The sequence below is a fragment of the Pseudopodoces humilis genome, chromosome 2, assembly GCF_049639895.1.
Source record: "Pseudopodoces humilis isolate 2021_Gansu_Grassland_sample_001 chromosome 2, ASM4963989v1, whole genome shotgun sequence".
In the NCBI taxonomy this organism is placed as follows: domain Eukaryota; kingdom Metazoa; phylum Chordata; class Aves; order Passeriformes; family Paridae; genus Pseudopodoces; species Pseudopodoces humilis.
In genome coordinates this window covers 73,407,254-73,421,683 of record NC_142201.1, presented here as the reverse complement: position 1 = coordinate 73,421,683, position 14,430 = coordinate 73,407,254, and the positions used below count along the sequence as shown (strand labels likewise).

The 14,430-nt window shown below is 38.8% G+C and overlaps 1 protein-coding gene across 3 annotated transcripts in view; it reads right to left on the bottom strand.

Annotated features, from left to right (window-relative positions):
• GUCY1A2 (guanylate cyclase 1 soluble subunit alpha 2) overlaps positions 1-14,430 on the bottom strand; it is a 148,860-nt gene that overhangs the window by 64,389 nt on the left and 70,041 nt on the right. For all 3 annotated transcript variants that reach the window (XM_088069015.1, XM_005516229.3, XM_088069016.1), the window contains exon 5: positions 7,804-8,289. In XM_088069015.1, the coding sequence (XP_087925141.1) occupies positions 7,804-8,289 (486 nt within the window). The remainder of the gene's footprint in view (positions 1-7,803; positions 8,290-14,430) is intronic.

Below are 14,430 nucleotides of genomic sequence, written 5' to 3'. Positions count from 1 at the left end.
TACTCTTGATCCTGAGGTAGGTCTAGATCCACATTTCTGTCTATATTGCAAAGAGTGAATACTGTCCTTTTTCAAACTAAACAAAACTTTTTTGGTTTTTTTGCTGTGTTGTGAATACAAATTAAGGCCTAATTCCATTTACATTTCGAAGTTTTCTCTAAGCTTTTTCTACTGCAAAGATTTGTCAGGAAAGCTTTCAAAGAGTTGAATTTTGCAACACTATTGAAGCTTAACAATATTAGTCAGCAGTAAAGCACTATTTATAGATTTCCAAAATTTCAAATAGATTTCTGGTATCTTATAAAACTCTTTCTGCTTTGGAAAGGATTATAAAGTTTTCAGGATACAATCTGAGAACACACTTGTTTTCAAAGAATGTCCTTCAGTTTCTACTTAGTGTTTCACTCTCTTAGATTCTGTCTCTAATGTTTTCAAAACCAACTCCTAGGCAGTGCAATCTTGTGCCCAGGTTTCAAGGTAACTTTGCAACACCTTTATGACATGACATTCTGCTTTGGGAAATACTTTACGAAAGCTCCTCCCATGTGAGAAGGGAGGGATTACAGGCATCCACCTATGAAGTTCAGAACTCTGTTCTTCTTGTAAAGCTCTCTTTTTAAAAGTGACTTCCTATAAAGCCAAGCTCCTTTCCCAGGAGCCTAATTAAGAAGCAATTGCTCTTACCAGGCCTGAGGGCATCCTATTTTTAGTGAATTTAATGATGCTACATACTGGTAAGTTCAGCAGCATTTTGCAGGAAGAGCTGTGTTTGAACTCTTTCTACAGCACCTACTTAGGAGTCTTAAGCACAGATATTTCAGTATGCAATATATGGAGGAACTCTTTCATCTACACTGAAATTCAGAGTCTTACTTACTTTACAGAAGAAAAAAGACAAATAGTACTTGCCATGTAGAATTACTACCTAGTATCTTAAAAGAGGGGTTTCTTTCAGTAGTGAAAAATCATGCCAGAAGACTTGCAGTCTACATGACATCAGCATCATGTTTGCACACAACAGCCATGAAATACAAAATTCATAGTGTATAAATTATTTCTCTCTTCTGTAGACAAATATGAAATTGCAAAAATCAGACCCGTTATCTTTGATGAACAGAAAGCTTCCTGGCTGGTATTCTGCCTTCCTGCAATATCAAAGTGCAGAACTGTTTAACAAAGAAAATATTAAAATAATCAGGTATGACCTAAGACACACATTGAAGTTTAATGTGACTGTCCTTCTCCTAATGTAAGCGTGGTCTTAATTTGCTATAGGTATCCCCAGTATTTAAACTCCTAGTGAACCAGAAGATCTTTCTCAAGGTTATTCAAGCTTTAATTTATATGTCCTGAAATTCATATATTATCTAGTTTGTATTAGCTTAAGTATCCTCCATGTTCACTTAAATAATTTAATAAATTAAAGTTATGTTATTAATAATTTTATTATTAATTATTATTAATGATATTTTCATATTATAATTAATAATTATTAATAAATATAATAATTATTAATAAAAAATAAATTAAAGTTATATACAGTTATGAATGCTATTTGCATGAATGGAAATGTTGCATCTCGGTACATGAAAGTCCAGCCAGACTGCTTAAAAATGAAGAGTGAAAGCAGATGGAAAGTGAAATTAGTTTTCTCCTGTCCCTCAGAGGTACTAAAATTTAGAATGTGGAAAAACTGGACAGAATAAAACAGAGAAGATAACATCAGGGAGACCTGTGTGCTGCAAGAGGGAATGCCCCTAGCCATGGTTCCTGTCTGGCCACAGTATGGGGGCTTGCTCCTCAGTTCAGAGCAGGGAGGACACCCTTCTTCGTCCTGTTCAAGTTGAAGGTTAGCTTATAGCCAGGCTTCATGTACAAACTGAGGACTTGGCAAGTGCTCCCAGGACCTGTAAGCTGGACATAGACTCTAAGGCCCCCATGCAATTTGAGAGAAATGGACCAGGGAACTTACAAACAAATGTGTGCATTCCGCATGAGAGAAAAGTGAGAGAGACAAAAAAAAGTAAATAAAAAAGGAATTATATACAAGTATGGTATTCCTGAAGAAGCAGAAAAGTAGTTATATACAGAAAGACATTCCTAGGCTCTTTAAAGGATTCTTGGGTGATGTATTGCAGGAGAACATGTACAGATGTTCAGATGTTTTAGTGCTTTGTGCAGAGCTGTATGTATAAAAAGCAGAGAATAACTCTTCTGGAGCCTGAGTGTCTGTTTGCTTCATTTGCAGATCTCCCTGAAGAGAAAAAGTGTAAATCGTCCACAAGGCTGGAGAAAAATACATGCTTAAAGTAATGGGAAGTCTGTCTTAAAATATTCTTGACTTCTTGGGTGGTGCTGCAGCAGATCTGCAGGGAAAATCCATGGAACATTTTATGTTTCCTTTTTTTTCCTTTTTTTTTTTTTTCCTTAACCCAAGAACGCTTCTGAGTTCCCCAAAGAGACAGATGTCTTGATTTTGCTCTAATTTCATATTAGAGTGAGACATGCCAGTGTGCCAGCAAGTCCAAGTACAGGCAGAGACTTCAAGGAGGAGAAAGCCAGCCCAAAGACAGGAGAAGGAAGGTTCAGGAGCCCTTTGTGGTGGGACCCAAACAGAGCAGTGTGCTGAAGGCAGCACTACCAGGCTGGGTGGCACTGCAGAGAGAGCAAGCTTCTGGGCAATGGAAATTTTTTCTATTGCCCTTTTTCATCTCTTACACATTCAAAACCCACTGACTTTAAGCTTTCAGGAAGAAGCAACACCTAATGCACTGGTAACCCTCAGAACCATTCAATTGTAAAACAAAGGTATCTTGAAATATTTTCTGTGTATCGTGTTGCCCATGAAAGAGTATCACTATAATTTTACACGTTAATTGTATTTCTTGCATTTTGCAAATGCCTAAGCTGAAGTTTAGAATTTCAAAACTTCTCAAAATGGCCAAGTATTTGCACAGAATTTAAGAAGTTAAAACTGGATGGAAAGATGGCAGAAATAGTGGCCATAGATTATACATTAAAACTTGGAAACTATGTTTTTTAACTCATGGAACATAAAGCCTGGAAAACTTCAGAATAGTCTGAAGTTCATGACCCTGCTTAATGAAGTATTCTTTAGTCATTATAGCACTGATAGTAAGGTTGAGAACATGTATTTGAGTACGAGATGTATTAGTTCTCAAGAGGAAATAGTCATGGCACTGAGAATGCACTGGTATTTTCTGTAAAATGAATACAGATTTCTGCAACTTTAACTACCAGTACAGAAATGTAAAGTGATATTCTTAGAAAATGGGAGTTTAAAATTACGTTCCTAAAAGCATTATGTCACAACCTAAATATAAACAACATTTTTCAAAACTGGTATCAGTCTTGAATGATTACAGGACAGTCCAGACTTCCCATAATTTTTTAGTCTTGAGTCTTTACAATGAGTAAACATTAAAGCTGTATATAGTGCTAGGCATATAAAATCAGAAAATAAAGATCTAACATACTAAGTGTATCATGTTGCCAGGAATAAAAGCTCAAGGAAGCTGTGTGTGGTACCAGTCAGAACAAGTGCTAGTTTAACCAAAAAATGAAACAAAAAAGAAAGCATGAATTCACATAACAAAGCTGTGGATTCTGACTGTAAAATGAATGTATGTAATTATACTGTCTTATACAAATACTCAATAAACTTTCAATTAAAATTTTTACAATGAAGATGGATAGCAAAGTAATTCTGACAGCTGACCACAGTTCATTTTCAAAAAACATTTAGGACTCTCTGCTTAGACAAGGAAAGTGGGACTTAGCACTTTACAGAAAGTGAAGTATAGTGTCAGGGAAAATTTGTAATGTCTTCAAGGACAAATTCTGCCCTGTTTAGAGAAAGGATAAAGAAACTAACACCTACAGGATCAGGCCTGGTTCTGCTCTATTTGGCTTGACATTACCCAGCCAATATATATAGCCAAAAAAACATGCACAATAAATGCTGCCTTTCCACAGTAGTTAAAGGGTGCAAAAGGGAAATGTTTCACAAGGGAAACTGAGGGGAAAAGAGCTGAGAAAGCAGGCCTACAAAGGCAGAAGGACTCAACAGGAAACAAGTATTTTAAATGAGCCAATGTCAAATACATATTACATGAAGGAGAAACAGAAGCTGTGGGAATCTTAAGTGGGGAAGATTTCAGACAGCAGGGTTAAGTTTTAAATGCCAGAAGACATGGCTGCAGCATATCTAAATAGCTTATTTGATAAAGAGATAGCTTAACTGAAGCATTGTTTCCCAATACTTGGCTGATAAACAGGAATTCAGATGCAGAGAAAAACAGGTCAAAACAGTCAGGTCAACAAGTACGTATTTTACCCAAAGCCACAGCTTTCAAAATTTACTGAGATATCTCTCCCATGACTTCTGCTCCTGGAGTCCATGCTTCTACTTGCATGTCCTCAAACACCAGCTTGCCAAGCATCTACAGCTACAATGATCTGAACTGAACTCCCTGCTTGACTTTTTCTCCCACTCCTCAACTCCAAGCCAAATATAATTAGCGCTGATAGCCAACAGCACCAGTTTCCAAATGCATCACCAGGTCTCAGTTCCTTCACCTCCTTGTTCTTCTGTCATTATCATGAACATGTCCCTCCTAATCTTTTCACCAAGGCTATATGTCAGCAGATTCTTTCCCAGGTTTCACTCTCTAAAACAGAGATTCTTCTAGATTACTAAAACTGTCACCCAGACTCATAGCATCGTGCATCTCAATTACAGCATTGTTCTCCCCCAGCCTGGACAAATGTGATCTCTCATCGTTGCTATCCATTCAAAATGCTGCTGTGAAATTAATTTTCTGGGCCCATCATCTGTCTGTGTCATTCTTACCTATGCCTCCATCCATTGGATAAGCCTTCCCTACCTCATCAGTTATAGCTACATACTTTGATTTCCAAGAAATTTCAAAGTCTAACTCATCACCCTTCAGCTCTCTCCAAGCATTTTCAGTCTGTATCCAAGAGTTCATTATGCTTGCCCTCTATGTCTGACTAGTTAAATGTGAGGATCTTTGTTCTTTCTGTGCTATATTTCTCCATAAACATGCCTGGATGAATAGCGGGAGACAAATGAAAATATTACATTCACTGCCAGATTAGAAGCAGTGAGTTTCTGCATACAAATGCTGTAACAGTAAACCCGGGTAAATAATTTACAACATGGAATTTATTTATTGCATTTTACTTAACTTTCTGTTTACAAAACGGTGAATTTGGTATTCAGATGCGCCCACCAAATAACCTTTGCAAAGTATTCTTGCCATGCTGCTTAAAAACAAGCAAATTTAAAAATTGATGTATTTAGGTCATATAAATAAATAAATTTCTGTAGCCTAGTTACACAAGTATATCTTTGAGGCAAGCTGGATACAAATAGTGGTGATTAAGTATCTAAAATTCACTACCTGACAATAACTTCTAAAATCATAATTGTGGTGGTGGTGATCATTCCTAGCAATAAAATTTGCTCCCAGAATATCACCTGAAACAAATGAAAAAGATATAAACACACAAGCTATTTTCATTTTAAAATGCAAATGTTTTCTTTCAAAAGGATTGCTATTTTATTTTAAGCCTGATTCTCTAGTGAAACAAAAAAGAGTTCATTGCCTGAGTTTTTTCTTTCTGTAGTGCTAAACTGAGCCAGTTTCACTTAACCCCTCAGAAATTTTTTTGGACTTCTGGTCAAAAAAAAAAATTATTTAAAAACATTTGGATGGGGGAAAAAAAGGTACATACAGCTCCAAAACAGCCAAAATGCACACTGCCTTGCTCATGAGTGAGTGGTGGTGGGAATCAAGGGACAAGTAGGTAGGGTGGGTGGAGGGATGGGGGGAGATAGAGGATAAGGAAAGTCCAGGATGAAAGGATCTGAGAGGGAACTGCCTATAATAGGGCAGCAACATCAGAGAGAGTGTGTTGAGCTGTAAGCCGTTCTTCCATAGAAAAACAGGTTTTTATTCATACCTTGGCTCACAGAATTACATGGGAGTTTCAACACGGAAGTGCTTATTTCTTTTTATGAATGCATAAATCTCATCTTGCCTACCTCAACAGCTGTGACCTTATATCATTGGTCAGGACAGTATCTTCATGAAGTAACATCTTTCTAGCCCCAGTAGACCAAAGCTAGGTGAAAGGCAGAAAGCCATGGTCTAAATGATATAATATTTATGACCTATGCATAAATATTCCTTATTAGTGTTCTCACAGGACTCAACCAACCTTCTTTACAGTCAGATCATAGAGTATATTCTGTATCTATATCGATAAAAAGCACATTTTATATCCTATTCCCATGCAACCATAATTTTCAACAAAGGATATTCTGAATGCTTCAAAACAGCTGAAATTAATCACCTGGGAGCACAGTGAGTGCACCCATGTGAACACACAGCATATGAAGCAGGGTGACTAGGCATCCCTCCTGACTCTGGGTTAGAAGTTCCTCAAGTCCTGTTCTTGAAGCTGGGTCATAATCCAGTGCAGCAACATTAGACTAACACAAACTGAGATCACACTCACCATCTTTTCTAACAGCATCACCATAACAATTTTCACATGAGGGCTGGTACCTTCACTGCATTCATGTCCCAGAATAGCCTTCTGGTCATTAGTGAAATAAACCCCTAAACCAGGAGCCTAAACTTCTTTACAGTGTGCTTGTTTACTTTGGTAAACTGCCCTACCAACCTTTAGCTACACCATTTTCAGTTCTATCTGTAGTACATGCTGTAACTTTTCAGCCATTATTATTATTTAGGTGGGTAGTGATTATTTTTCAATTCCTTTTAAAGTGCATTAAAGGCTAGAAATGAAAGGAGCAGGACATTTGTAAGACCTTTTTCTCTACAGCTTATCAACAAATACTATATGAAATAGTTTGAAAACTGTTTGCAAACCTCAGGCACATAATAAAGTCAATATATAATTTTACAACCACATCTCTTTTCTCCTGTGCATTAACATATAAAAAGAAACTTGGTCTATTTCTTCTATCACAAAATTAAAGGCATTCCATATACAAAGCAGACTGTAGGTTGCAGAGGATAATTACACTGCTAATATCTTCAGAGCATTTATTAAATTCTACCTCCCCTGTTTTTTCTTTCAAATACATACTAGACACCAAATCCATTTAAGAGAAGTGAAGATGAGTTCTCTAATGGGACCAACATGTGTGATATTTCCTTTGGAGCATGGCACACCAGCACCATGTCCCTAACATTACATTTACTATGCACAGACATCTGCTGTCCTCTTCCTGTGTTTCAGTGGAAGTTTCTTTTAATAACTTTCTTTAGTGAATGCTTGCTCCTTATGGAAAATTTTAGTTTTTTCAAGGGAAAGATAAATGCCTAAACCCTAAACCATTCAAGTTGAAAGTGAGTGCCTCTCAGGAGCTGCAGCTTGGGTTAGGATTCATCACTGTGCACTTCTTCATCGTTAGGATGCTGTGGCTGACGTGTCATCTAAAGGAAACCAGGCTATAATACAGGAGATGCTCTGCAAAGAGATATTTCTATAGGAAAATGGGGATATGAGGCCTATATTCCCACTGGAGTACCATGATGACAGTTTCATATTGAAGCATCTGAGTTTCAACTATCATATTTCAGATTTAGGGTTTTTTGCATGTAAAACAAAAATATTACCTACATATTTTTCTAAGGAAGGTCTGCAATTTAGGAAGAAAGCTACTGGGATTTTTTCTGCCTTCATTTCAGTTAACTTTTGCTAGGTTAGGACTTGAGCTGTTACCTTGTAGATGTCAAGGAATCCACACTGGTGGTCGAAGCGCGTGTAGAGCTCGTTGAGCATGCTGATGACCTGCATGGGCGTGCACTGAGCACAGATGGCAGTGAAGCCAACGATGTCCGAGAAGAGCATGGTGACATCATCAAACTTCCTGGCCTGAACCTGCTGCCCCTGCCACAGCTGCTGAGCCACCTCTTCAGGGAAAATAGAAATAAGGAGATCTACGGTCTTCTTTTTCTCCTCTTCCAGGGCTTGGTGTGTACATTCTAGTGTTGCCTTCAGCTTATCCATTCGTTTTTTCAAGCCATCCTGCGCCTTTGCTTGCTCCCCAACCAATATGACATCACGAGTAGCATCATGGATAGGTATGTCCGAAAGATGGAGGCCTCGGCCCATCAGCTCATCCAGCTTGTCCACACAGGGGGAACCCAGAAATAATATCGAGTTTGATTCTGGCACATGAATCATTTGTCCTTTAATTTCCATCACCTGTAAAATAAAAAAAAAATTGTTTAGACAAGGGGAAAAATCAGCTAATAGATGCGGATCCTCATTCTATTTTCTGTCTTTTCAGCTAAAACAATTAACTGTAGCCTTTTATACAGAAGCCTCTTGCAGTCACCTACTCAAGTAATGAGACTCACAGTCTGCTCACCAAATTGAGTCAGAAAACAACCTAAGCTGACACAAAAGTATTCCCAAATCAGATGTTGGATTTTATTTGTACCCAATTAAATAAGAAAGCAATAATATGTATACTCAGAGTGCCATCTAAATAATGCTCCTGGAATGTACCTGGCCTTAAAAGCAAATTTCAGAGTTGTTCATTCTCTGTTACTTAGCTATAAATTATAAAAAAGTAAAAAAAGTAAAAAGAAATTGCAACTGTCAGAAAGCAGGTTAGTGAAATTAAGTGCTTTCTGTTCTTTTTCAGTAAAATATCTAATACAAGTCAATTGTGGCCATTTTATAGAAGAAGCAAATAAAAATAAATGTGAAAAACAGCTCTATAAAATAACAAATGGCATGGAAATATTGTGCTAGTCCTCCTGTTTACTGTTTTCCTTCTCATACATGCAGCAGAGCTGAGCACTGACACTCAGAATGTGCAGATTTCTTGGTAACAGAGATTCATCCAATTTGTGTTCGTGGAATAGCAGAAGGTACATTGGGAAGGAGCATCAGGTGGGTCATCACACTGGTTTATAGCTTTTGCATTTGCCTGTTAAATGGCTAGATGTTTTGAGTGCTGTCCAAGGCTTGGTATCACTGAGGCCATGGATTGTTACCTCTTGCTCCATGATGGCAGTTGAGCACAAAACTACCAGACTGAAATGGACATTGAAAACTAAATGAAATCAGACAAACTGTATCTCTTTGTAAATGCATGCCATAGCCTCTGTTATGAAAAACAACCCCATTAATGTTTCCATTCCAGGACTGCACAAACACCAGGGCAATAGTGTGCCACGTGATCTAAAATGCCCACAGACCTTGAGGATCCCATAGTCAATACAGGCAAAACACACAAACCTGGTGCATCTAAGCAGTGTTAGGCACCATAATGCCTTATATATCTGTTTTCTATTGCACACAATCTCTTGAAATGAAAAGGCCTCCTCCAGTCACCATTTCTTTCCTCATGTAGGCATTTGCTTGCTGTCACATGATTCACTTATCATTTAATCCTCCCTCCATCCATAATCCTACCAAGCAAAATAGAAAAACCTCCATCAGGGAATCCAGGTGTGTGTAATAATGATGTGATTTAAGTGTCCATTGGCCTGGAAGTTCCTGCTGAGGTAACAGGTAATCTTACATGGTAGTTCCATGTCTAGGGGAGATTGTAGGAAGCTCCTACAATTATTAGTTGTTTTTTTTTTACATCAGGTAATATGCTGCCATTGCAGACTGTGGAAACATGGGAATTGAGTCTATCCTGTCCCTATTGCCCTCTGCCTTCTCTGGTAGCAGCCTAACATGCAGCTTCTGATGTCAGCCAGGGAAGTCAGCAAGTGAAAATAAATGCAAGTCATTAAAATTGTCAAATTTTCTAATTTATGTTCCTGCACACCTTTTAATATTTACATACCTAAGCCTTGGTTCCTCAGCTTCACTCTGGGACAATCATCTCTGTGAGAAAGTTAGTCAGCTACCTACATAAGCTGATTTAGTGCTCCATGGATAAGTGTTCTTTTTCTGCTTTTGAAACATGGCTCCCTGGGAAATAGGATGTTTTCTTCATGCATGCAGCCTCATGTTTTCAAAAGGGCACATGAAAAATTGTTTTAACTCCGAAGTACAAGTTGCCAAATATTAAATACATGGTACAGCATTTCTGAATTCTCTTCCTATTTTGTTCCCCTGTGCCGGAGAGTTTTCTGTTTGTAGAATTTCACTCTTGTGCAAAATAAAAGTATTTCATATTATCACTTGCCTCGTCCATCTCCAGGTGAAAAGAGGGTGTTTTCAGCTCAGGAGGAGAGAGTGTGACCACAGACCCTGGCTGAGCCGGCCCAGCCTGGGGTTGAGCCGCTTATCAGCAAGGCAAGGCACCTGGCTTGGAGTTGTGCTTCTCTTGTTAATCTGCTGTGAGACTAGAAGAAAATTTATGCATCCCCCTGTGTTCCCACTTCGCCTCTGTCAATTTGAGGTGTTAAAACTCTTTGATGTGATCTCTTTCTGTGTTAATATATTGTGCCAACCTTCCCTGGGTGCACTTTTCTCAGGAAACCTGAGTAAATAATGTACTAAACAGGCACTCTGAGTCCTCTGCTCTGCTTCTGGGTAGCCCCAGGCAAATTATCAACCCTGACTTTTTATTCGCCTTTCAGCGCTGCAGGAACAATGCTACTGACCACCCTGTAACACACTTTGAGACTTGAGTGTGAAAAGCAATAAAAGACAGATAATGGTGTAAAATGCCTAACTAATAATAACCAAGTGAGCTGACCCCCTGCTTCAGCAAGATTGAGTGCTTCCAGAGCATTTTTAGAAACTTTTGCAAAGATATTCCCCCCACACAACTGATTAGCTTCCTAAAACTGTCAAAGGTTCAGTGATATTTCAGCTTTATCCCCTGAATATTATTAACACTTGTTCTACTTAACAGGAATTGTTGATGTTTCCTATCACTTCTTTCATGCTACATTAGTGATTCTGTCATCCTGCTCTCTCTTAATGACTGATGGATATTTTAGAAAATGGCCTGCCAGTCTCTTCAAGGTGCCAAACAAGGAACAGGACAGCAGACAAAAAACTGCCCCACCTTTCCTGGGGAGAAACACTCAGGTCTTGTAAACAACAACAGAGAAGAGTTTAGACTGCATCATTCTTCTTAGTTTTTGCAAAGCTCTTTCCCTTTCCAAAGAAGTTTCAGACATGATTCAGACACTTTCTAGCAGACTTCAGTTTGCAACTGTGATCCAGCATGACCCCCATCCTTTTCTTTGATTTCTCTTCCTTCTTATATTCTTCTTTGTATCTTAAAATATAGCTGATGTTATAGGATATCAGGTTTGCCTGAAGTTTGCCATAGTAAGTCACACATCTGGGCACCTCCCCAAAGCTGGACAGCTTTACACCTGGACCATAAGCCTACAGGCAATCAGGATGGCATCATCCATCTTTTTTGTAAGCAGGGAAAGACTGAAACATTTCTGTCATCAGTTGTATTTCATTACTGTTACATTTCATTGCCTTCCTGTCTCTTTAATTATATTCTCACTGAATAAAATGGGAATAATTCTACCACTTTCAGAAGACATTCTCCTGATTTACAGTGGTATAAGAGAACATTTTGAAAAGAGCAATCATATATCATATTTTACAGTCTTCTGTTGCTGTGAAATGACAGTGCAGCCTAGTAGCTCCAGGATGAAAAACAAAAAACCTATCACTGAATTTTACTTCCACTGTGAATCTACTGCAAAGAAAGGGAGCAAATGGTTCCTGATTCTAAGGAACTCTTTCAGCCTCTCTCCCCAAAGACCCAGCTGAGAAATATTAACGTATTCTAAAGCTGCTTTCCGAGAACATGGCGTGTGTCCTACAGAGCAGTGCACCACCAGCTACTTCATAAGGTACAGATATCCAACCCTCTGCACACCCTCTGCATACTCTAAATGCAAGCCACCCTAGGACCAAAAAGCTTATGAATCAAATGCCAAATTCACTGCCTAATCTTTAAGGAAAAGCACAGAGAGAAGCTTTATTGTTTCCACTGAGGGAGAATAACTACTCCGGATAAAGATGTATGTTTTGGAATAGTGACCGAGAGAAGGTGTACATGTCTCCTGAAAAAGATTAAGGAAATACAGGACGGTATCCTTGAGAAATAATTGGGGGGGTTAAAAAGGATTTTCTTTCTAATTGGCTAGACCTTTTCTGCAGCCTCTACAATCCACAAATTTCAGCAGAGCTGCCCCTTTGATTTTGATCAGTGCATAAACCCTCCAAAACTGATTATACTATTTTTTTAAGTTTTTCTTTATATGGATTAGGTTAGAAACTTACAGTGCTAGGCCACACTTTCATACACAGTTGCACATGCATGTTTGATTTCATACAATAAACAAACTCAGTAAGAGAAAACAAAGCTGCTTCCCTACCTGGCTCATAGTTAATTAGAGGATGGAAAAAGTGGGGCAAAATCAGCTTGAACCTGAACACCATCACCATCATCACTTCAAGGCAGAAGCAGTATAGGGGGACTTGCAGAAGGAGGTCCAGGTGCTAACCTAAGTTTTAAAATAACTGCACTTCTCTGAATGTCCTATAGGATACATGACAGTGTCTCAGGAGCATTTACAGCAAGGTACTTCGTAATATTTGAGCAGTCAGCGGCTTGGGGGATTTTGTGAACACTGGATAAGGCAACAGTACACTTGCAGAAAGAAATGTAATGTCTTTCTTGCTGTTTCCATGACACATCTAGAAGGGCTGAAAGTATAACAGACAACACTGGAATTTTAAAAAATCTCTTAAATTGGAAAAATGGGCTAAAGCTGGAATTCAAAACAAGGGCAATAAATATGTTTAGACAGAAATAATCAAATGCAAAAAGTACACGGAGGCTGTTCCTAAGAGGATGGCCCAGACTGCAGAGTGGAACAAAAGAATGTAAGCTAACATGTGATGCTGTCATTAAGAGAGAAAACACTATATAGGACTATGTAAACTAAAATTCAGCAGGCAAAACACAAAAAGTAATCCTTATGCTGTGACCACCGATTTTCAGACTCCAGAAGGGCAAATCTGTTCCTTTTTAAGTATAACAAAGAGGTGGATTGACTGGAGAGTCTGCTGAAAAGCAATGAAGGCAATGAAAGGTCTAAAAAATATGACCTACAAAAAAAAATTTAAAACATTTGATGGTTCACCCCAAAGAAGAAAAATCTAAGCGTAGGCATATGAAACTCTTCAAAAATACTTAGTGCCAATGCAAAGAGATCAAACTCTTTCCAAATCCAGTGGCAAAAGCTTTGCAGAAAAGTGGTGATCGTGGTGGACATCAAATTGAACATCATCCAGCAATGAGTGCTTGCATCAAAGGCTAGAATACTCTGGGCACCGTTAGGAGGAGTGTTGCAGCTGGTGGAACGAAGTGATCCTTCCCCTCTGCTCAGAACTGGTGAGGCCACACCTGGAGAACTATGTCCTGTTCTGGGATCCACACTACAGGAGACACAGCTGGAGAGTACCCAGCAGAGGTCAACAAAGATGACAGGAACCTGGGACATCTTCCCTATTGAAGAAAGGCTGAGAGAACTGGGACTGTTTAACCTGGAGATGAAAAGGCTCAGGATGATCTTATCCATGTACATAAGCACCTGAAGGGATCAGGAATGACAGAGCAAGACTCTATCCAGTGGTGCCCAGAGAAAGGACCAGGGCCATAGACACAAATCAAAGGAGGCTCCCTCTGAACATCAGAGAATGCTTTTTCTATATAGAGTCACCAAACTCTGCTACAAGTTGCCTACAGAGATTGTGGAGTTTCCATCCTTGGAGATACTCAAAAGTCACAGAGATGTGGTCCTGGGAAACCAACTCTAAGCGACTGCTTGAGCAGAAGGTTGAACCAGATGACCTCCAGAGGTCCCTTTCCAACTCAGTCTATGAAATGAACAAAAAGTAAAAGCCTCAAATTGGAAAAAATTAGTTTAGTATGGGATATTCTTGTATTCATAGGGAGAGTGAGAATGGAAACATCATTGGTGAGGAGTTGGATTATGGTGAGGAGTTGGATTATGCATTAGTGGAGATTTGTGAGACCTGTCCAAGGTGATCAGTCTGTCTGGAAAGCAGAGGAATGAACCAGTGACTTAAAAGAAATCTATGTGGAAACAGGAAGGAGAAGGATAGTAGGGTACCATTTTGCATTCAAACAAAAGCTACACAAGTTATTTCTGGGATAATTAATGTAGTGTCAGTGTGGAATTCATTGCTTCAGTCAGTTTACAACTCCTTCTACAGGCAACAAGAGAAACAGGTGCTTCTGGAATAAAAGTTGTGTGATCTATGTGAGACATCTAAGTCATGGTCAAATGAGTCATGCCCTATGTCTAGAAATACTTACAGTTCTCTGTGCTAAAGGGAGGACAAGGCTTGGACATACATGCCTGTACT